Raw genomic sequence first — 24,708 nt, forward strand, 5'->3', positions numbered from 1 at the left:
TCCCAATACTGGCACCGTCCAGGTGCCAATATGACCATCCTTGTTGATGGAATTTGTTCCATGATGGTTGAACCCCTATAATATCCATTCTTGTTGATTTAAGACCTTCCATGTCAATATCTTCTGCAACATCCATCCTCATGGACATAACACCTTCCGTAACAACCGTTCTTCTCTAGTGGCCCTCCTCAGTGATGAGACATCTTCCATAACGGTTGATCTTGTGGACATAACACCTCCCATAATCACCATGCTCTAATGTAACGTATTCTATAATGGCCCTCCTCATTGACATAACACCTCTTGGGAACTGTCCTAGCCCCTGTGGGTGAGGAAAGCATGTGTCTGTCTGGCCCCAAAGATTTCCTGAAGTGTGCAGCCTTCCTTTGCTGACCCTGTTTTACCCTGGGTTTGCTAGAGAAATCACTTTGTTGACCTGGCCTGTGGTCATTTGAGAGAGCTTCATTCGGAGACTTATTGTCCGAGCCAGGCTGTGTGGGTTGACACCCCCCTGCCCTTTAAGAATGCTGGAAACATCAATAACAGCAAGAGGTACTGATCCCTAATCCCTAAAACAAGAGATTCAAACAGTTGGCTGTCTTGGCTCCTGCGAAGGTGATACACCCACCCTCCCCGGTTATGTCCCCCCAAGTAACCAAGAGTTTGGGTCTTTGCAGTTAAGAAACTGGCAGCCCTAAGGCCCCCCAAAGACCCATTTCACCCCTCTCTCGGCCGCCAATTGGTGAAGGCTGATCCCCTGGCTGCAAATGCTGCCGTCTGTCCTTCTGGTTGTGGCAAGTCTGGAGTGAGGGGTGAGTCAGCCAGTGGTCATCCTCCAGACAGAGTATCAGGAACGAAGGTAGGGAAGGAGGGGGGGAGACGTCAGAGATGACAGCAGGAGCGGACATCATCCCTTGCCCAGGACTTGTCGTTCATGAGGAGAGTTGGGATCAGGGCTCTGAGGGGGGCAAGATGACAGGCCAAGAGAGGGGCTCAAACTAGGCAAACAGGCTTGTTTTGGATGGCTAGGCTCCTGCCTCCCTACCAAACATAGTGTACCGTCACAGGGGCCTCTGTCTGCACTAGGGCAAAGGGCAGCATTGATATTCAGAGTGGGTGTTGGAAAAGCAAACAGGATCCTTCTCTCTTTGTTGGTGTTGAGTGCTTAACACAGTGAAGCGGGTCCCTCCCTAGCTGCGGTTGGGGCAAACGCTTGGGCCCCGGTTGCCCAGCAGCCTGTGACCTTGAGGATGGACATCTTGGAGTAGCAACCATGTGTGGGCTTTGGAGTCAGGCAGTCCTGGGTTTGGATCTCAGCCGTGCATCTTCCCAGCTGTGAATGTGAACAGTTTACCTAAAGGATATGCATAGGAAGTACCTGGCAGGTGGCAGATGCCGAACACGTCGGGGTGGTAGGTTATGGCCATCATTCCCAGAGGCCACCTCCCACCAGCCCCCAGCTTTGGCCAGCCCCTACACAGCCTAACACTTCTGGACTCTTGGGGTGTTAAGGCCAGGCTTCCCACTGGCTCTCTCCCTGATGTCTGGTTTTCATCTGAGGACCCTCTTTTTGCTCTTGCTCTGCCCACAGGGCCAGGTGAGATGACCAGCCATGAGCTCTCTCGACCACGGCATGAGCTTCCCTCTGATGCACTCCCCCACCCCTCTCCCGGTCATCTTCCAGCATCTGGACACTCAAGTTTTACAGTAAATACAATGAGGTTAGACATCCTCGTGGATGTACACTTCCAGAAAAGCTGTCCACTTGACATAACACCATAATGGTAACTCAGCTCAGAAGGGAAGGCTCCAGAGCGCCTGGGTGGCTCAGTCAGTTAAGCATCCGGCTCTTGATTTCCACTTAAGTCATGATCTCAGGGTCGTGAGATCAAGCCCCACGTTGGGCTCCGCGCTTAGCGGAGTCTGCTTCTCTCCCTCTGCCCCTCCCTGCACACTGTCTCTCTCTCTCTCTCTCTGTTAAATAAATAAATCTCTAAAAAAGAAGAAGGGAAGGATCCATGTCCTAGACAATACCGTATACTCATCCAAACCCCTTTCCTTGAGCAGCTCAGCAGGTCCTGCCTGGAACCCCATCTGGTTACAAGTTCTATACTAGTTTTCTACTGCTGCATTACAAATCATCACAAATTTAGTGGCTTACAACAGCACCCATTAATTAGCTCATAGTTCTGTAGGTCAGGAGTCCAGATATGATGTGGATGGGTTTCTGCTCAGTCTCCCTAGGCTAAAATCAAGACGTTGGCCAGGCTGCGTTCTTATCTAGAGCTCCGGTCCTCCTCTAAGCTCACATGGTTGTAGCAGAATTCAGTTCTTTGTGGCCATACGTCTGGGGTCCCCCTTTCCTCAATAGCTGAAAGCTGAGCCTACTCACAGCAATTAGCTTCCCACACCCACACTCCCTGCCACGTGGCCCCCTCTATCTTCAAAACCAGCTACAGAGAATCCACCTCTACCAGTCGAATTCCTTTCACACTTCAATTCTCTTTCTCCAGGAAAAGCCCAGACTTTTTTAGGTTGCTCAACTGATTAGGTCAGGCCCACCAGGATAGTGTTGACCTGGCCCTACAACACCATCTAATCACGTGAGTGATATCCCATAATATTCAGAGTCCCTCCCACACTCAAGGGGAAGAGAACATACACAGCGCACATCTTTGGGGCCATCTTGAAATTCTGCCCACCAGAGGGTTCAGAGGCTTGAGGGCTTTGTCCCCTCTGGGGGGGATGGAGGTGATGGCCATCTCTAGATGAGGGCCTACCAACAGCGTGCCTTGTTCTTTCCACTTTACACATACGGTGTCACTGCAGTACTTGCAGAAGTCCCGCATAGTCAATGTTTGGGGCCAAATAGTACAGATAAGAACCCTACAGTTTAAAGAAGTGAGATGGCTTTTCCCAAGCAGCGCAGCCAAGCATGGCCCCAGGGATGACTGGAGAGACTTGGCTCATGAGGCAGGGAGTGTTACGCGCATCAGGCTGAGTGATGGAGGCAAGACTCAAGTGGCCCCCAGCACAGGTCAGGCCTTAATAGAACCTTCTCTCCTGCTGCCCCTCCCTGCTCCCCCAGGAGCGGCTCTTCAAAGCTGCAAGCTGAACTAAATCAAAGGTAGATGTTTTAATAATGAAGCATTTCCCCGTTGTCCTCCCAACCCCATCTCTTAACATTAGCTTTGAGGGATGGTGAATAATAAGGTAGAAATGGGCTCATATAACCTTCTGGAAAAGCCCATTTGAAACTAAACTTATTTTTAGTTTAACCAATTCATGGTTTATGTTCAGACAAGTAAGAGAGTTTTCTTGTCTATGGCTCCTAATCGCCAAGGAATGCAGGCCTGTTAGAACGCTGGTCATGGTAGCCCATCGTTGGGTCTGCAGCACCGAGAAGGTCAAGGTCGCTGAGCGCTGATGGCTAGCAGGCTGAGTGACGTTCTGACCAGCTGCTCACTTTGCAGAGAAATGCCCCTGCTTCTTTTTCATACCCTTCTGCCATCTTTTGAGTTTTCTAGTTATTGACATCATTTTTCGCTTAAAGAAAAATTTCTCCCCCTTCTCAAAAGCGAATATTGTGTTTATGTATGAATTGGAGCCTATGTGTCATTTTGCTCAATTTTTGGTTGTTATTCAAATCAGTGGTTAGCAATTCTCGGGTTTAGAAGTGAAGCACACCGACGTGATGCTCCGTGAAATAAGCAAGACACAAAAGAACAAATACTGAATACTTTATATGAGGTCCCCAGAGGAGCCAGATATATAGAGACAGAATGGTGGGCACCAGGGGCTGAGGGAGGGAAACGGGGAGCTGGTGTTTAATGGGGACAGAGTTTGGGAAGATGGGAAAGTTCTGGAGATGGATGATGGCAGTGGTCGCAGAATAACATAATTATACTTAATGTCACTGAACTGTACACTTAAAAATGGTTACTGTGGTAAAGTTTCTGTTATGTATACTTTACCACAATTTTTAAAATGGGAAAAAAATATTTGTGGGGTTTATTTGTGGGTAGTGGAAGGATGAGTAGTCTCTTCTCTTTTTTCTTTTTTACCACAATTAAGAAAAAAAAAATCAGGGGCGCCTGAGCGGCTCAGTCGTTAAGCCTCTGTCTTCGGCTCAGGTCATGATCCCAGGGTCCTGGGATCGAGCCCCACGTCGGGCTCCCTGCTCAGCGAGGAAGTCTGCTTCTCCCTCTCCCACTCCCCCTGCTTGTGTTCCCTCACTCGCTGTCTCTCTCTCTGTCAAATAAATAAATAAATAAAATCTTTTAAAAAAGAAAAAAAATCAGTGAAGCACCTTTCGATCCCGAGGCTTGCTTTGTAAATGTCCTTACCAGTGGATCTGCTTCTATCCCTATCCTCAGAGGAAGCCTTGCCACACCCCACAGGGTCCCTCTGGCGGGGTCCCACAAGCCTAACTCACCACATGCCTGGTTCAGACCCCTCAGGCTTCAATCCGAGGCCAACAGGCTTTTGTCTGGGCAAACAACAGTTGATTGTAGCCAGAAGTGTGAGGCTCTGCAAGAGTCTAGGACCTGGAGGGCAGAGATTTTTGAATCATTTGTGAATGAGACCCCGTGCCTAGCACTCTGCAGGCACAGAGTGGGACTCAGGCTGGGTTCGGTACATACCCAGAAGGACAGAGAAGGGGGGTTGAGCCTCTCATCAGGGCAAGTTTCAAATAACCTTCTTTTTTTTTGAGTTTTAAAAATTGTTTTATTGAGGCATACAAGAAAATACATAAATGTTAAGTATACAGCTTGATACATTTTCCATATGTATGTATGTACATATATATACACGTGTGCATGTGTGTGTATCCTTCTAGTACCCCGGAGTTGTTCCTCTTACCCCTTCCTAGTTAATACCTGTCTCCCTATCACTGTTCTGACATGTAAGCACAGATTGGTTTTGTCTTCTGGAACCTGATACAAATGGAATCCTACAACATGTAGTCTTTTGTGTATGGATTCTTGTGCAACCATCTCCCTGCTAACTTTGTATCCAAAGGACCTGAACAGCTAATCTCTACTGGCAAGGCCGTTGGGACAAAGCGCTCTAGGGCTGAAACACTGAAGAAATTGGAGATCCAGCAGCTTCTAAACGTGAGCATGCATACAGATGGGTTTTTCGATCTGCTCCTCTGATTCTTCCCCCATCCATCCTTGTGATCTTTAGTGACTTTCACGGGCTGGTAACTCACACTTCAGAGTCTGACAAAATGAATCTTTTTAACATTTCATAAAATGTAAATGTGATTTAAGCCGGCCTTATAGCATGTTAGCATATCATGAATTACTCACAGCGGTCATCAGCTGAGTTATGTTTGTTGTTTAATTCTGCAGTTCCCACGTTCAGTCCGTTATGATGCAACTTTTTGTCCCTCTGTGGCCCTCTTTGAAATCATTCCTTCATCCGGTGCAGTTTGATTCAATCTGAAGTGAAATGTGAAAGTCCACATTTTGGGTTGGCCACAGTCCCAAAGTTTTATACAACAATGTATCCATTTGCTCCAGACTCTGGCCCCGACAGTTGGCAGCCTGGTTGTGGGTCTCTAAAGTGCATCTCTCATAGGGTGTGTTTTCTTTGATCATAAAAGGGAAGGATACAGCAGAAAGGTTTGGATTTGCACATGCATCACCACTTTAGAGAAATAATTCAAAACACAAGCCCTGCAGACAGTTGCTTGCTAGTGTCCCCTTCAGAGGATCGTTCAGTTACTTTAGAAAATAAACAACTTGCATCAGTGAGCATCAATTTCTTTCCTAAAGAGTTTGGGGATTAAGAGTAGGAAGTGAATGGGTGGACCTAACAGTCCCCTGTTTTGATAAACCGTTCCAGCAAGTTGGATTGACTAGGAAGACCCACGGGGTTGCTTTTAACATTGCCCTTTGAACTTTAGGTTAAAATGTCCTCTAGGATTGCTCTCAGAGCCATGGAAATGGTAAACTATTTTAAAGAGAACTATGGGTCTCTTTCACCCAGGGGGTGGGAACGTGACATCCTTGGAACCCTGAAATCCCCGGATGTGACTCAGGAAGGCGGGCCCAGCCTTGTTCTTCTTTGTAGGCTGGCACCTGCTGGACAGCAGCTCATCATTACCTTGCGTCCTGTGGCTGGAATCCACTTTCTTCCCTGCCCTGACCTCCCCGGTGCGGTCCTGTGTCACGGTTCCACCCTTTCCCTGGTGGGAAGTGGCAGGTATTCATCCCCAGGCCTTTTTATTTTTAACTGCGGTCAATGTCCAAATAGGCTAGCTGATCACTGCAGTGTTTAGCGCATGAGGTTAAAGTGTGACCCTTACCTTTGGAGAACCCGTAGCTCTAATGGGAGCGTGGTAGGCGAGTTCTTGTGGCCACCCGTGGCCCAGCATCCTCAGCTAGGAGGTGCCCGTGCTATTTGGAGCTGGAGAATGGTCACCTGTCCCGTTACCTACCTCTTCCTCCAGACTTCCCACAGTAGCCTGAAGCATCCCCCCAGCCCGGCCCCGACCACCACCCTTGCCCCAGCGTCTTCGTGGGGCTGCCTGGTGGGCGGCCATCATTCCACATCCCTTTGTCCTGCAGCAGGCTGCTTTGTCCCAGCCAGGCTGCGGGGGGAGGCTGGTGGCGTGGAAAAGGAGACGAGGTGGTGGGGGGCGGTGGTGGTGTGCCTTATCAGGTCCTGCTTGATTTCCACACCACTGAAGAATGGGCGAGAGTTTCTACCCAGGAGCATTCATTCCCTGCCACGCCAAACTGGAGGCCCGGGTTGAGATTCATCCACTCCAACTAAACGAGAAGGAAATTCCGTAGATGGGGATTTGGGAGCGTCTCCTCAACTGAGGTCTGATTTTTGCCTCTTGAGTCTCGCTGACAGTGGTCTCAGGAAGTGAGCCCACGGGTCGGGACTTCCACAGATGCTTTCCCTAAAGACCTGGCACTAGCCCTTTATTCCCGGTGCTCTCTACCTGAATCCTGGCCGCTTTTCCTTTGCCACCAGCTTGGCCACATGCCTCCCATTCCACAAGCCCCAGGCAGACCCCCCCTCCCCCAAAGCTGCAGAAGAACCATTAGCACCTAAACATGCCAATTTCCCTTCCTCGCATCCTTGCGCTGGGACCTGTCCAAAAAGATGCACAAAAAAGGAACCACATCCCAAACATTTCAAGTTCCAGGGAACTTTAAATCTTAAGTTTAAATTCAGGCGACAGTTGCCAATTATTTTGACATGACGAATGATTTCAGTTACTGCAGGGTGCCTATTTAGCCATTTTAAACAAACATCTTTGCCTCTTGATATCCCAGAGATCCCTGGAGAGCCAGCATCTGGGACATGCTTTATTCCGTCCTGACGGACCAGCGGTGAGAACAAACCAGTCTCATCGCGAAGTTCCTGGCTGAGTGTGGAACTCCTCGGGCAGGGCCAGCTCTGCGGAGTGGTCATCTGTCCAACTGCTCGGACACAGGACCTGGCCCCGCCTCTTACTAACCAATACGCCTGGACAGATGGCTTAAGCTCTCAGCCTCAGCTCCTTCGTTTGCAAAATGGGCATTGATATTAGAACCCACTCTGTGGCGTGGTGCTGGGATTTAGAAATACTTTTACTGAATACAAGCATGGAGGCTGCACATGAGGATCACTCGTTGGGTATTCATTTTAATTATGATGGAGGCATGCCCGGTGCCTAGACTCCAGAGGCTTCTCAGCCAAGGGAGATGGATTAGTTCCTGAAACAGCAACTTGTGTCTTGTTCTGTTTTGTGTGAATGTGAGCAATTAATTCTTCCCAGGGAGGCAGATGGGCGACTCCCTGCCATTGTAAGACTTTCCCTTCAGTTCACCAGGATGTAAATAGACCTGGCCAAGTTGATGCCAGATGGACTTAGGGTGTCTAAACCAGGTGTCCCGCCTCTGCCCGCAGGCTTCACTGCCCCAGGCCCACGGGATGAGTAAGACTCTGAATTTGGTGGTACGACAGTGTTGGTGGTGATGCCCGGGTGTCAGTGTCCTAAAAACAGTGGCACTTCCTCCCCACCTGCTGGCTCACTTGACCTTGGCAGCTTCTTAGAGGGCAGCCCAGTGTGGGACTTAGGAGAGTGGGCAGCGCAGGGGTGCTGGGGTCAAACCAGAATGTCCCCTCTGCTTCCTGTGCTCAGCAAACATGGGGAAGTGAGGTCACATCTCTGAGCCGCAAAGGGTTGCTGGAGTCCCATGAGTCAATACAAATAGAAAGGCTTTGATAAACAGTGAATAGGGCCGGGCCAGGGCAGGGAAGCCGTGGAAGAGCTAAGGAGGCCTTCACGCTTGCACAACCAGAGACTAAATGCCTCCTTCAAGTTTGCCCCAGGGGGAGCCTTACCTGCCTCCCCCTCGTCCCTGCCCGGCCCTGGGCTTTACAGGATCAACAATAATAACAGCTAACCTTGATCACTACCTGGCACCGTTCTAAGCAACTTCATAGGTGTTAACTCTTTTAGTCCTTACAACAACAATGCCAGTATTATCCCCGTTTGCAGATGAGGAAAGTGAGGCACAGAGAAGCTAAGGAATTTGCCCAAGGAGACATAGCTGGTGAGTGGTCCAGCCAGAATTTGATCCCAAACAGTCAAGACTCTAGAATCTAAGCTCTTAACCATTATGCAAAGCTGCTAAGTTATGCTGGTTCCCCAGGGAGGGGGGCCAACTCCAGGGCCGCGACCACGCCCCTTCCCAGCCGGTCCCCTGCCTCTGTCTCCCCCCTCTTCTACTGCATGTTCCTTGCCCTCCAGCCAAAACAACTCCATGGAGTGGCTCCGAGGGAGCCATGTTCTTCATACCTCTGTGTCTTTACACTTGCTGTTCCCTCCACCTAACCTTCCTGAAACCCATCTCACTAGGCCTGGCTAGCAAACTCCTATTTATTTTTCGAGACCCATCTTAAGTTAGGCCTCCTACGCGAAGCCTTCCTTGACCACCACCCCTAGACAGTGAATAGCGGACCTGCAGTGTCTTCAGAGTACCTTGACTCTCCTTGGTGCCTTCAAGTTGCTGACTCTCAGGTGGGGTCTGGTGGGGCAGACAGCCAAATGTATACTGAGCTTACATGAATTCAGGAACTGCTTTCTGCAAAGACTAAAAGCAGGGAAGATCATAGAAGCGGCATGAGTGTCCCCCCAGGGTGGATGTGACTTGGACAGGTGGAGCGCCGTCCCTTCTCGTGTCACTTCCTCAGGCTCTCATGGTCTGAGCGTGCCATGCTCTGAGGGATCACCCCCAATTTAACAAAATGTATTTTGCAAACCTGGCGCCTAAAATTGAATCACTGCTTTGTCTGGTGCTCAACCCGAGATGCAGAGATCCGCTCCACGGATGAGCAAACAACAGCTATAGCCAGTAGACCTGAGAGAGGGATGTTGACGTGCAGTGAGACATCTTCCTAAGAGAGGAAGGGGGTGTTTTGGCCAGAAGGACTCTTTCCCCTTAACGATGTGCTTTGGAATCTGACTCCCATGCAGGCAGTGACTGATCAGCCACGCTGATTCACGGTTATACCACTTGGCTTCTGCGTTCTGTCTCCCTCGACATCCTGGGCTCTCCTGCAGGGCATCATCCGTCTTAATAGGTGTCTCCGGGTGCCCAGGCCCTGCTGGGAACTGTTTAGTCCATTTTTGGTGGATGGAGAGTGCCTGGAAGCCAAGCCCCCCAGGGAACCACACCCAGAATTGAGGCAGCTGGTTCTGACCCATCTAAAAATGTTTAAATCATGTGTGTCGGTCTTTTAAACTGTACTTGACAAATCTGAGAGCAAATAACTTCCCCAGTGTGTATCTGGTGGAATCCCCTTCTTTGAGTTTCTTTTCCTTGCATGTGCTTCCCTTGCAAAGAAATAGGATGGCAGGGAGAAGAAATAACAGGGCTATTTGTATAATATCCTGTGCTATGGTGATTAATGAATGGTGAATAATGAATGGTGATTAAAACAATTGGAAATTCCCACCTGAGAAGCCACTGGTGAGGCAGAAACTAGCAAATCTGTCCTAATAAGGAGAGGTCGGAAGGCAGGAGAGTGAAGAAGAGAGGTGTGATTCATGAGCACCAGCTCGGTGCCTGGGAGCCTGCCCGAACGCTCAGAGCCTGGGAGCCCACACGCTGCTTCCGCGAGGCTTGGCTTGGATTTCTTTCCACCTGGAAGACCTCAAAATCACGCCAGAATCTGGAGCTTTGTCTGAGATTCTGGGAACCCGGGTAATAGATCTTCCAAAATATGACACCAGAGAAATACCAAGTTCCTGGGGAGGCAAAAGCAAGAGATGCTAAAGGAGAAAACACCCAACGACTTTCTTTAAATTACAGTGCATTTGTCAAGCACTCACCTGCGCTGACCCGGTGGTGGGTGGCTGTGGTGGGCAACTGAGATTTATTCCAGCGTTGGGATTTCCAGTTTCAAGGTGTGATTAATGATGGTGAGTTTACAAGAGGGAGATGTGCAAGCAACATGTTCGTTCTCAACCTCGGAACATCTGCGATGAGTTACAAGTTATTTTACTCAAGCAGTGAGGGTCTCTCTGTTACTGAGTGGTAGAGCTGGGGGGAGGTGGGGAAGGGGAGTCCAGAATTCAAGCATGTCCATGGTTGGGTCATTAGCCTCTCACTCCCCATCTGCCCACTCTGCTAGTATATACATCATTGAGGATGAGAGGGGCAGTCCTGTGGGTGATGTGTCCTTGGCTATGACCCCAGGAAACAGCCCGTCATGTAAATCATCCCCTTCTGCTGCAAAGGTGGGTGGGCTTGGGCTTTACTGCGCATGTGTCTCCTCTGGACGATGAGTCTGGAAGCCGGGTGGGGATTCTCTGGTGCGGGGTACCGAAGGAGAGCTGTGAACCATGGCTGGGCAGTGGAATATGCTGGGTTGGCTACGTGGGAGCAGAACAAAGGAACATGGTGAGATGATAAAAGTATGCTCACCTGAAGTGAGCCATCGCCCCCTTTCAAACATTCGTTTTCTTGGTTTGCAAAATGAGTTAGAATGGATATCTGGGTTATTTTGACCCAAAATAAAAAATATAAATAACAGGTAGCATTAGCGATGTGTGAAGGAAGGATTGGTATGTTCAATCACCAGAGTTGGGACACTTGGCTTTCCATATGGGAGAAAATAGTAAAAGTGAATCCCTACTTCCCACCACAGACGAAACAAAGTGTTTCCAATACAGATTCCCATGTCTCACGGTGGGCGTCCTGGACCTTGGGACCTCATCATTCCTGAAGCCCTCCAGAGACCCATTTAGAAACCCCTTGTCTTGGGGCACGTGGGTTGCTCAGTCAGTTGAACATCTGACTCTTGGTTTTGGCTCAGGTCATGATCTCAGGGTCATGGGATCGAGCCCCTATTCGGGCTCCGCGCTCAGCAGAGAATCTGCTTGAGATTCTCTCTCTGTCCCTCTGCCCCTCCCCCTGCTCTCTCTCTCTCTCTCTCTCTTAAGTAAATAAATAAATCTTTAAAAAACAAAAAAACAAGAAGAAACCCCTCTCTGGGCTATTAACTCCCTGGGGGCTGGGACTCCAGCGGTTTTTGTCGTTAAATCATTTGCACCAGGTATAGTCCCCTAGAACATATGATGAACCCTGACAATGTTTATGAAATGAATACACGATTTCAAAAATTCTAAAAGAAAAAAAACATTCTAAAAAAGGTCATCCATTTTTTTCTTTGACTGTCATCAAGAATAGAATAGATTGTCATACACCCAGAATTAGTTGGGGTTACCGACCTGCCTGCAAGCGGGAGGGAAAGCTGAGCAGAGGCTTCGTGGTGAGATCAGCCTTGTTCCCGAAATCTAATTTAAAGATATCTGAAAATATTACACACACCAGGAGAGAAACAAGGCCCACCCCAAAATATTATTAAACCATAGTTTAACTATGGTCGTGACTACTCCTTGTTTCATTTATTAAGTGCCTGCTTTGTGTAGAAACACAATCTTCCTAACACGAGTTCTTCCCTCTTTTTTGTTTATTAAGGCATAACTTACATATAATCAACTTCACCAATTTCAAGTGTACACTTTGATAAATTGGGGCATCTGTGTACAATGTGTAATCACCTCCACAGTCAAGATACAGAAGGTCCTCTGGTCCTACAAAGGCTCCTCCACACCCCCCGCCCGCCCCCTGCCTCCATCCCCTGCCCCCACCTGCCCCCACAGGCAACTACTGATCTGCTTAGGGTCTAACACTTAATTAAAATAACAATAATGGGGCGCCTGTGTGGCTCAGATGGTTAAGCGGCTGCCTTCGGCTCAGGTCCTGATCCCAGGGTCCTGGGATCGAGTCCCACATCGGGCTCCCTGCTCCTTGGGAGCCTGCTTCTCCCTCTGCCTCTCTCTCTCTCTCTCATGAATAAATAAAATCTTAAAAAAAAATAAAATAACAATAATCATCACTGTAGAGTCAGGAATTTTTTAATTTATTTTTTTATTTTGAGAGAGAGAGCACGTTTATGCGCACAGGGGAGGATGGGGGGAAGGGGCAGAGGGAGAGGGAGAGAGAGAATCCCAAGCAAAATCCCCGCTCACAAGGAGCCCGATGCAGGCTCGACCTCAAGACTCTGAGATCATGACCCGAGCTGAAATCAAGAGTCCGATGCTTAATTGACTGAGCCCACCCAGGTGCCCCCTGAGTCAGGAATTTTGAAAAAATGCTGTGGCCAACGGGTGTAAACACAGAGGAGCAATAAGAATGGGGAAGAAGGGGCACCTGGGTGGCTCAGTTGGTTGAGCGACTGCCTTCGGCTCAGGTCATGATCCTGGAGTCCCTGGATCGAGTCCCGCATGGGGCTCCCTGCTCAGCAGGGAGCCCGCTTCTCCCTCTGCCCCTCCCCCCTCTCATGTGCTCTCTCTCTCTCATTCTCTCGGTCTCAAATAAATAAATAAAATATTTTAAAAAAAAAGGGGGGGGGAAGAAATTGATAATCTAGCTAGCCGGGCTGCAGCCCTGAGACTGGACGCAGCTTCCCTTGACCATGAATTAGCCCCGCTGGAGCCCCAGGGTTGGAGGCCACGAGGGAGCGTGCCACACTTTCCGAGACTGGGTGTTCCAAGAATTTTTTGCAAATAGCATGCTAAGACATTTTGACGATTGCAGAAAAAAGAACACAAGGTTGACATACACTGCTTGGCTAGCAGTCTGACAACTGGGTTTATGAACATGGAGCTAGATTCTTTTTAATCTGATGTCTTCAAGAACCCCTGGGCCTCCAGCTCGCTCTCTCTCTCTCTCTCTCTCAAGATTTTAAATGGCTACACTGCTTGAAGATGAAGCACTGGAATATATAAGCTTCTGCCTCGGAGAGTGTTTTCTCTCTCTGAAGCTATTAATTAAGAAGCTCGGAGCCCCTGGTTCCCACCAAGATTGATTAGCCCAAACTGAAATCCGGGGGTGGTGGTATGTCTGTGAGATATATCCAAAGGCAGCCGAGGCAAGAATATGGAGAGGAGAGTTTTCCCTGGAGCCATTGAGAGGCTTGTAACTTCTGCCTCCACACAGGCACCAGGCACTGTCTAGATCCCGAGGCTAACCCTGAAAAAGGCAAGCAAATTCCTGCTGCCTTATGGTAGGAAGGAGCTCACATTCTGATCATGGGCACCAAGAACAAATGAACAAGGAAGACGGTGCTCTCAGGCAAGGACTAAAGCAGGGAGGGACACAAAGCAGGAAGATTGGGAGTGGGAGGTGAAGGGAGCACTTTAGGGGGCTGCTCAGGGAAGGCCGCTCTGAGGAGATGACCTTTGAGCTGAGACTGGAATGACAAAAAGGGCTCAGCTCTTGCTAGAGAAAGCGTTTTTAGAATCAGGACCAGCATGTGCAAAGGCCCTGGGGATGGGAAGGAGGTTAGTGTGTTCAAGAAAGAAGGCAAAGGAGGCCTGAGCACAGTGACCAAAGCAGAGAGGGGTACAAGCCGAAGTTGGAGAGATTAAGACATTTTGCTCCAAAAATGCAAACTTAAGCCAGCTTGAAAGCCGAATTGGGAAGGCAAGTGAGCAGGTATCCCGGTGGGTCGCTGCCGGGCAGTAGTTGGGAATGTTGAGAGTGGCACAGTCACTTCTTCCTCAGTCCGGTACTGATCATACACTGGGAGCTGGCAGGAAATGTAGAATTCTTCTAGCCCAACCCCCTCATTTCACAAACGATGGAACAGAGGCCCAAAGAGGGTAAAGGTCTTACTGATAAAATGGAGAAAATATTTGCAGTTCATTATCACAGACTGAGGGATCAATTTCCACTACTATATAAAGAGCTGCTGGCTGGTCACCCTAGAGCAGAGCGAACAAGCGGGGAGAGAGGTTCAAGAAGAAGTTGACAAGGGGCACCTGAGTGGCTCAGTCGTTAAGCGTCTGCCTTCGGCTCAGGTCGTGATCCCAGGGTCCTGGGATCGAGCCCCGCATCGGGCTCCCTGCTCGGCGGGAAGCCTGTTTCTCCCTCTCCCACTCCCCTCCTTGTGTTCCCTCTCTCGCTATGTCTCTCTCTGTCAAATAAATAAATAAAATCTTAAAAAAAAAAGAAGAAGTTGACAAAAATCCCAACATAGGATCACACACAGCTGCTGGCCCGGGGAACGCAGGTGTGCTCATACCTTCCCATGGGGGCGGGTGGGGGAATGCACAGAACTTTCATGCCAGCTAGCAGTTTTGATAAAATTAAAGCCCATGGCTGGTCAAAAACTAGAAAGCACTCAGATGTCACTCAACAGGTGCATGGATAAATAAACCGGAGTTTATACGGACAATGGAATACTACTTAGCAGTAAAAAGAAACACATTACTACTAATCCCTGCAGGAACATGGATTAAACTCACAAACATGCTGAGCAAAGAAACCAGATACAAAAGAGAATATGCCGTAGGATTCTGTTTCTGTGAAGTTCTGGATCAGGCAACGGATAGTTTTCTGGGACCAGAAGCCGAGGTTGACTGTAAAGGGACATTAAAGGAATATTTAGGGGTGATGAAAATTTCTTATATCTTGACTGTTGTGGTGGTCACGTGTATATCTTAAAAGGAGTGGGCCCTTTTTAATGTATGTAAATTATCTCCATAAAGTTGATTTTAAAAAATAAATTGTTAGGGGTGCCTGGATGGCCCAGCCAGTTAAGCGTCTGCCTTCAGCTCAGGTCGTGATCCCAGGGTCCTGGGATCCAACCCCACGTGGGGCTCCCTGCTCAGCGGGAAGCCTGCTTCTCCCTCTCCCTCTGCCCCTCCCCCCTGCTCGTGCACTCTCTCTCTCTCTCTCTCTCTCTCAAATAAAATCTTTAAAAAAAATTTTTTTTTCCTAGCCTCCACTATTGTGTGTGTATATATATATATATACATATACTGGGCATGTGAAGCGCTCAGGGGAGGAGACAGCAGCTCTTTGCAAACAAATACGTCCCTGTAGAGAGAGACAGTTTCTGTACGTGGACTTTTGTCTACAGTCATACTGAAAAGGTGTGGCAGTTTCTCTGATTGCTATTTAATGCTGCACAGGTGGGGCATGAACATATACTGCTCAAAGCATCTAGGCTGTGATCTAGTGGTTTTAAGTGCAGAAAAATTAATAAAGCAAACGAGACACTTGTCAACACCCATCAGCAATAGGCTGCTTCTTTCCCATTGTAAGGACAACACTGTCATGTTACATCAGACCACCTCCCCCCCCCCAGACCAGGAGGAAGGGAACAAAGGTGTCAAAGAGGGCACCCTTCCTAGACCAGCAGAGGGGACGGCAGCAAGTTTGGAGACCTAAATAAATCATCCTGCTCCCTCTGTTTTTCCTCCTTCCTCCAGAAGCTTCTGAGATTGCCCTGCCACACGGAAGTAGCATTATGGTTTTCATAAAGCCTGGGACCCCACCTCTGCCAGTGAAGCCCTGTTACATCATCAGTTCTAAAAGACATAAAACCTCGTTGACCATCAAACCTGGAGAAAAAGAGGTTTTTTCCTTCAGCTGCCACGACCCAGAGAATCACTTTGTCGTTGAGATCCAGAAGAATATCGGTAAGTACACACTCACGAATGTTTGGCCTCCCTGCTTCTCTTTCCAGTCCTAAACCAGCCTGCAATGCCGAAACTCCACACTCTGTTTAGCTGTGATGTGGCTGTTCGTGGTTCTCAGCGCTTTACACAGGTTACATTGTTGAATCTCCAAAACAGCCCTATGAGAAACTCGCAAAGACAGTGACTTGCCTAAGATAGCATAGCTAATAAGCATCAGCAGGACAAGAACCCAGGTGCTCTGCCTCCAGGCATTGCCTGCCAACCACTGTGCCACACTGTTTCTTGATGGAGCTACAGATCTTCCTTCAGGTCTGGGATGCTCCAGCTGATGTGCTAAGTTTTTAAACTAAAGTTTAAAGTTTTTAAATTAAAACTTTAAAGCTAATTTAATTCAAATTTAAACTAAATTTTAAGCTAAAATTTTGCTGACGAGGAGCAAAAAGGAAGGGAGTCGGAAGACAAAGAAATTGGAGGAGCACCTAGGTGGCTCAGTCGGTGGAGTGCGCGACTCTTGACCTCGGGGTTGTAGGGTCGAGTTTCACATTGGGTATAGAGATTACTTAAAAAATCTGGAAGGAGGGAAGGAAGGAAGGAAGGGAAGGAAGGGGAGGAAGGCAGGGAGGGAGGGAGGAACAAAGGAAGGAAGGAAGGAAATTGGATGGTTGACGACATAATGGTAGGGAGGTGGGTCCAGGAGGCATAGTGGGGAAAACAGCAGCTTTGAGGCTGAGGGAGCTGGGTCTGGCTTCCAGCTTCAGGCTCCTGATTGTGTAAGCTCATCATGTGGCTTTAAATGAGTCACTCAACTGCTTTGTGACTTGGTTTTTTCTTCTGTAAAATAAGAGTCATTGTACCAACCAACAGGGCTCTCTTGAGGGTGATATAAACTAATGGACTAAAAATGTTTGACACACAAGGTAACAAACTATGGTTATTTGGGATTAGTGTTATTCCTCATAATTTTGAATTTCGGATAGGAGATTGACATAACATATAATCACCAGGCAGAAAGAATTAAATGTAGAATCTCCCAATTGCTTTTAGGTGGGCATGCCAACTAGTAGCCTGGATGTAGTAACAACAAGGAGAACACGATCTGGGATCCAATTAAAGCTGTACCCAGAAAATTTCTTTTGCCTTTCATTGAAAATAAATGAATCGGGCAATAGATAAGCAAGAAAAGGGAGTAAAATGAACCTTAGGAAGAAGTTCAGAAAAAACAAAAGGAGGGCGCCTGGGTGGCTCAGTCGGTTAAGTGTCTGCCTTTGGCTCAGGTCATGATCCCGGGGTCCTGGGATCAAGTCCCACATCGGGCTCCCTGCTCAGCGGGAAGCCTGCTTCTACCTCTCCCTCTGCCACTCCCCCTGCTTGTTCTCTCTCTCTCTCTTTTGCTCTCACTGTCTCTCAAATAAATACATAAATAAAATCTTCAAAAAAAGAGAGAAATTAAAGTACTTATCAGCAGCTTTAAAACTACATCTGATAGGGCGCCTGGGTGGCTCAGTTGGTTAAGCGACTGCCTTCAGCTCAGGTCATGATCCTGGAGTCCTGGGATCGAGTCCTGCATCGGGCTCCCTGCTCAGCAGGGAGTCTGCTTCTCCCTCTGACCCTACCCCCTCTCATGTGCTCTCTCTCGCTCTCTTAAATAAAATCTTTAAAAAAAAAAAAAAAAGAATTAAAAAACTACATCTGATAACTAAAGCTAAGGCATGGTTCTCTATAAAGACTAATTAAATAGACAAATCTCTGACTAGTCCCCTGGAAAAAAAGAAAGAGAACATACAGATATACAGCATTGAAAGGATAAATGTTGATTGAATGACATTTACAGAGGCAATTTTTTTTTTTTTAAGATTTTATTTATTTGACAGAGAGAGAGACAGCGAGAGCAGGAACACAAGCAGGGGGAGTGGGAGAGGGAGAAGCAGGCTCCCGTGGAGCAGGGAGCCCGATGCGGGGCTTGATCCCAGGACCCTGGGATCATGACCTGAGCCAAAGGCAGACGCTTAACGACTGAGCCACCCAGGCGCCCCTTACAGAGGCAATTTCTAAAATAGACTATGTACAATATTATGATAATAAGTGTGAAAATCTGAATAAAAGGAATAATTTTCAGGGAAAATGTAATGAGCCAGATTGACTCCTAGAAAGTTAGGATACCTGAATAAATAACCAAGGAGGAGATTGGAAACCATGTCCAAGGTGGAGGAAAACAGGGTTTGGGTTAGTTAGACATGGTTTCATAGAGGATCCTATAAAACTTCAAGGAGAAGATAAGTTCTTATATTTAAACCATTCCAGAGGAGGGTTGGGAAACCTTTTCCGTAAAAGGTAGTAAATATCTCAGATCGTCTCTTTCCCAACCACTGAGCTCTGCTGTTACAAGATGAAATCAGCCACGGATAGTAGGGAGACATCTGGGCAGTGATGTCCCACATGTGTATGCTTGGTGGCAGGGATTGGGCTGGACTGGGCCCATTTGCTGTGATTTGCTGACCCCTGTTCTAGAGCACCGAAGGAGGTGGATTTTCATAGTTCATATAATAAGGCTCTTACAACCCTAAAATCAAAATGTGTCAGAACATTAAAAAAAAAAAAAAAAAAACACAAAAAACCCACTGTCTAAAGAGGTTAAGAGATCCCACGAGAGCCCAGCAAGAGCTAATCCATATGGCCCTGGGCACATTGGAGGTGTGGCTAGAAAGCCCTGGCAGGGGTGGCTTTTTTTTTTTTTTTTTTTTTTAAGATTTTATTCATTTGAGAGAGAGAGAGCATGGGCAGGGAGAGGAACACTGGGAGAGGGAGAAGCAGACTCCCTGCCGAGCAGGGAGCCCGATGCGGGACTCATCCCAGGATCCTGGGATCATGACCTGAGCCAAAGGCAGACGCTTAACCGACAGAGCCACCCAGGCGCCCCAGAGGTGGCTTGATATAATGAAGTTTCCACGAGCTCCTAAAAATAGGTCCTATCTTTACCCACCCGCAAAATCTAACTTTAACCACCTTCGTCACCTTATCGTCTGACCCCATTTCATGGATCAGTCAGCACGACGTGTTGGCAAGAACTCTGGTGGACCAAACACAGCCTGGGCTTTCGTCCTGGGATCGTAGGCACCGCAAACACACTTGTCACCCAGACTCCAGGACCGCCTTGCAAAATTGAGAGCTCGGGTGGGAATGACCTCGGAGGTCCTAGCCAGCTCTGAAATTCTCCCGTGATCCCACTTTGCGTCGGTGGTCCTTTCAGACCCCCGACGGGAGCAGCACTAGGGGTGGGAAGATTTCCTGTTCCAGTGGCCAGAAGCCACTGCCCATTCGGATTCCCTGCCCGGATACAACAAAGTGTCCCTGTTCTGTCTGCCTTCTATCACTTCTTCCACGGGCTCATTTCCTCCTTGAGAGCAGCGTTTTGTGCTTTGTTTTAAAAGGCTTAGGAAACAAAACACATCAAAGGATGTCATTAGCTGTTTGCCTTTGGAAAAAAATTTAACTGCACTGGTCATAAAACAGTAGCATTACAGCCCCAAGGCCGAAGGATAACTGTGCCTCCGGGTTCCAGCCATGAAGGGGGTTGTAAGTTCAGAGTACTAGGTATGTTGATGGGTACGTTGATGGAAAAACCAGTCTTGAAAGGCGAAGCTGAGCACCGTGCCTTCGCAGTTGTGAAACCGTGACTGTCTCAGACCCGGTGTGGGGGGGACGTGGGGTATCCCACAGCCCGGGTTCCATTGCAAAGGGCCTCCATCTGGCTTACTCCAGTCTGGAAAACACAGTAGTTAGGAGGTGACTTGTGTCTGGTTCCCTGGAAGCAGAGCCTGACATGGGGATTTTTCAGTCATTTGTCCAGAGGGTGCTCTCGGAACGAGGAAGCCGTGAAAAAACAAAGCCAAGGGAGGAAGTAAGCGAAGGTGTGGTTTTAGCTGAAGTGTAGCCACTGGCCGGTGCGGGCATATGAGCGGCCTCACCAGGTTGTGTCCCTTGAAACAAGGAGGTCAGGCTTGTTCACCCCTGCCTTGGGGAGCAGTGATTGGCTGTGGGCTGCTACCCACCCTGGGAGGGGAAGAGGTGCAGGCTCTCTGGGCCAAGGGGGCTCCCCCTAGCCCCCCAGTTCCCCCCCAAACACCCACACTGCCAGGAGATCATGCCTCTGCCTGGGAGGAGGGGGCAGCATCTCCTCCAGGGGTCAAGAGAGGGCCTGAGTGGCCTGGTGGCATCCGTGACCAAGCTTGCTTTTGTGACTGTGTTTCAGACTGCATGTCAGGCCCCTGTCCATTTGGGGAGGTCCAGCTTCAGCCCCCCACATCGGCGCTGCCCACCCTCAACAGAACCTTCATCTGGGAAGTCAAAGCTCACAAGAGCATTGGTCTAGAGCTGCAGTTCGCCATCCCTCGCCTGAGGCAGATCGGGCCAGGGGAGAGCTGTCCGGACGGAGTCACCCACTCCATCAGCGGCCGCATTGATGCCACCGCGGTCAAGATCGGGACCTTCTGCAGCAACGGCACTGTGTCCCGCATCAAAATGCAAGAAGGGGTGAAAATGGCATTACACTTGCCCTGGTTCCACAACCGAAACGTCTCCGGCTTCGGCATCGCAAACCGATCTTCTATAAAACGTGAGCACGCCCCTCCATCCCCACCATTGGCCGAGGCTGAAACCTACAAACCCCACCCCCTGCTCTAGGTCAGAAATGGGCAGATGTCCGCACCCTTGTGTGACTCGACCTGAACACCTCGAAGGAAGATCCCACTCTTCCGGGGGTGGTGCGGATCTCCTGGTGTGAACCCACCCTTCTCTATTAAACAAACCGTGTGGCCACTCTCTTTCCTCGGTCCTCTGTGCCCGTGAGGTTTGTTTTCAGAACACGAAGTGGGATTGGCTCTACAGACCGCCCTTGATTACCCCGTTGCTGACTTCTTTGTCCCATCTTCTAGCCCTTTCACATTTCTAGTAATTGTATCCTTGGTGTGCCGAAGCCGGTTCACACCCGCTCGTAACAGCTGATGGTTGACGTTCCGGAATTTTGTGGGCTGACGCTGAGCATTCATAGAAATAAAATGATGTAAACTTACAGTTAAAATAAATTCATTTAGAAACAAAGGTAATAGACACTCAAAACTCATCACTTCCTAATTATTTCGCTACGTTTTACTGTTATCTGTGCTCTTGAGGTTATTGATGTCGGTCGTAACTCTGTGGTGGGAAATGCCATACAACGGGGGGCTACTGCCCATCTGCTCCAAACTCCACATTCATATCATGTTGGTGGCCTGAAATCAGCCATGGTGCGAGTATTTACAGCAAGGAAATGGGCAGACATTACAAATTGGGGCTTTGTTCCCCCCCCCCCCCCCGCTGGGTGGGTCATTCAACATTTAGTCACCCACCACTGATGTATCCTTATCGGGGATAAGACCACACCCAGAGCTCGAGACCTGAGCATTGCTCTCATGGTTCCTCCCTAAGCCTGCTGCCTCTCAGCCATGGACAGCGGGGGCAGGGTCTAATCACCTCCTCTTCTTTCTCTTTCGGGTCCTACTACTGACAGGACTGTGCATCATCGAATCTGTGTTTGAGGGTGAAGGTTCGGCAACTCTGATGTCTGCCAATTACCCAGATGGCTTCCCGGAGGACGAGCTCATGACGTGGCAGTTTGTCATCCCCCCGCACCTGCGGGCAAGCGTCTCCTTCCTTCACTTCAATGTGTCCAACTGCGAGAAGAAGGAGGAGCGGGTTGAGTACTACATCCCGGGCTCCACCACCAACCCCGAGGTGTTCAGGCTGGAGGACAAGCAGCCCGGGAACATGGCTGGGAACTTCAACCTCTCTCTGCAAGGCTGTGACCAAGATGCCCAAAATCCAGGGATCCTCCGGCTGCAATTTCAAGTTTTGGTCCAACATCCACAAAATGAAAGCAGTAAGTGAACCCCACTTTCCTTTCCCCTCCTCCTCCAGCTCCTTCTTTCCTTCCTGGATAGTCAGCTTGGCGTGAGATTCCCGTCCTATTTCTCATCTGTGGCTTCGGGAACACTTGGACTCTGGACTCTCTAAGAGTTTCAGGAAGTGCGTTGAGAGTAAGACAGGCTCATTGGTGAATGCATGGCATGCCGCTCCATTTCAACACAGTAAGAAGCAAATGGGAACTTGCATGCAGGCTGTTGTTTTTAACAAAGGTGTTGGAAGTTTACTTTTTTTTGAGAGAGAGAGAGAGAGCATGAGCAGAGGGGGCGGGTGGTGCACAGAGGGAAAGAGAGAGAATCTTAAGCAGGTTCCACGCCCAGCACAGAGCCATCTCACCACCCTGAGATCATGCCCTGAGTGAAAATCAAGAGCTGGACGCTGAACTGACTGAGCCACCCAGGCATCCCCAGAAGGTTACTTTCTAGGTCACGTGTCTTGACCCTCAGTGTGAATCAATAGCGCCAGCACCATCAGCAATGATAATGACAATGAACCCTAATTGGCCGAGTGCCCCGCACCATGCACACACACTCCGTGCCAAGTCCTGACCTAAGCACGCCACTTAGCTTCAGCTAATCCTTATTACAACCCTACAGGGGAGGCAGGAATTATCCTCAATTACTGGTGAAAAACCAGGAGGTTCAGAGAGCGTTTAGAACTAGCCCAACATCACATAGCTTGTCAGGAGCAGAGCAAGCTCAGAACCCAGAGCCTGTGCTCTGGACCATTCTGAACCCCAGGTGGGTTGATGAGAATGAGGTTGCACCTCACTCTACACACATTTACTGAGATGCCATGAACCCAGAAAAGGTGAGTCAGGGCCAGGACTAGGGCAAAGTGCCCAGCATGCAACGTTGAAGGAGGCAACCCTCTGAGGCGCTTGCTCTTCTGGAGGTGCTCACCCTCAGGGTCGTGTGAGTACAAGGTCAGCCCCTGAGGGCGAGTGCCTCCTTGAACTTTGCTCTGTGGGGAGCGGCGTGGATCTTGAAATCAAAGGTATGAGATGAGTTCAGAGTGGCTGTTCCTGGGGCCCATCTGTAAAGTGGAGTGTGTGAAGGAGCAAGTGTGTGACTAGTGGTCTTCAACCTGTGACGTGGGCTCAGGATGAGTTCTGTCCCGAGGACTGATTCTCAGCCTTGGTTTGGTTAGTATTGACTTCCAGGAAGTAGGTGGAGCCAGGCTGAAATGGTTAAGTGGAAACACGATGTTTATTTAAGTAGAGCTGATAAACATCTAGACAGCAACAGTGTGGGACCCGCCCCAGGGGTTGCCGGGCTGGTGCTGCCTTGGGAATACTTTCTGGGTTTTTCCAGAAGCTGCAGCCCCAGCATAACCAGACTAAGACGCCTTTTGATTTACAATAACCCTGTAGAAGGCATCAGTGTGTGTGTGTCCGCTGACACATTTTTGTGATTCTGCTGTCACAATTGCATCATCACAACGTTGAAAACAGCCACGCAAGCATCTGGAGATGGTGTGGGTTTGAGTTTAGGAGACCGAGGGATTTGTTTCTCATCTCCCCTATGGTGAGTGCTGCCGATGTATTGCATTTCCTGGAATAAGAGCTGAGTTCATTTCCGCAACTCATCAAATTGTTAAACAGGCTTTAACCGGCGTCAAGAAGAGTCTGGCCTTAGGTGCCAGGTAAGTAAAGAGCAGTTAACTGCGTTTAACGCTGTTCCGTGGTATCATGGCTTCACGCAAAGTATAGGGTCTGCCCACGGGGATTTGAATCCCGGTTCCCCTACTTACCAAGTGACTGTAGGCAAGGCACTTAACCTTTGTGTGACTCAGTTCCTCATCTTAAAATAGAGAGGATAGGCCCACCCTCATAGGGGTGTTTTAAGGAAGAAATGAGGTACACGGTGCCTGGCAGGTAGTAAGCGCTCTTTGAGTGTTATCCAGCAGGGTTCTAGATCAAGGAAGGGATGCGGGGTTGAAAATGACGCAGCGCTTGTCCTTCGAGATGGACTACAACCCAGAGAGAGATGCAGGAGGTCACTCCCCAGGAGTTTCACTGGTGTGGCGTGGGACTTCAAGGCAGGGAATGCACAGCAGGCTGACAGGAATTCAGGGGCAGACTCGTGGCAGAGTCTGGCACTTTCCAACCTACCGGGGGGCCCGGATGGTTGATGCCCCTCATTGCCACAGTCAGGGGCTATGTATCCTGTTTCTGCTCTTTCTTGCCTTGGAAATGAGAAAGAAGAAGCTTTGGAGCAGGAGGGAGGTGCTTTAAGAGACTGAATCCCTCGGGTAGGAGCCTCTGCCCTTCCTTCCCCCAAGAGTGTGGAGGCAAACTCCTGCAGCTGGTCCCCCATGGAGGCCTCCCTCTGCTGCGCCTCCCTGAGCCCGGGCCAGGGCCTCTTGCCCCTCGCTTATCCCCCTTTGCCCCAAGTAGAGGAACAACTGCCCAAACCAAAGCCACTACTCCGAGAGCACTCGTGGGGACGGGGGTTTGCATTCATCACACACCATTTTGTATTTATGCATCTGCAGGTCTGTGTCCCACCAAATTCCTCCCAATCAGGAATCTGTCTTATTCCTCTCTCTTCCCACACCCACCACAGTTTCTGGCACATTTCAGCCTTTTGTAAATCCTTATCCTAATCTCAGGAGGCAGCCTCTTGCCCAAAGTGGCTCAAGAACCAGATGCACCATCCAATGGCACAGCCCATCGGAAGGGGCAGGTAGATACGCCTCGGTGGGGGCACCCAGGAGAGGGGCTGTTCCAAGAAGTCAGA

The 24,708-nt window shown here is 49.2% G+C and overlaps 1 protein-coding gene across 1 annotated transcript in view; it reads left to right on the forward strand.

Moving 5' to 3' along the window:
- The window catches only part of CDCP1 (CUB domain containing protein 1), a 60,317-nt gene that overhangs the window by 13,494 nt on the left and 22,115 nt on the right, over nt 1-24,708 (forward strand). Inside the window, exons 2-4 of the mRNA XM_054504820.2 lie at nt 15,800-16,009; nt 20,259-20,621; nt 21,555-21,923. Of these exons, the coding sequence (XP_054360795.1) occupies nt 15,800-16,009; nt 20,259-20,621; nt 21,555-21,923 (942 nt within the window). The remainder of the gene's footprint in view (nt 1-15,799; nt 16,010-20,258; nt 20,622-21,554; nt 21,924-24,708) is intronic.

The sequence above is a fragment of the Mirounga angustirostris genome, unplaced genomic scaffold, assembly GCF_029215605.1.
Source record: "Mirounga angustirostris isolate CCGP_5_RB_7025 unplaced genomic scaffold, mMirAng1.0.hap1 SCAF_1, whole genome shotgun sequence".
Classification (NCBI taxonomy): Eukaryota; Metazoa; Chordata; class Mammalia; order Carnivora; family Phocidae; genus Mirounga; species Mirounga angustirostris.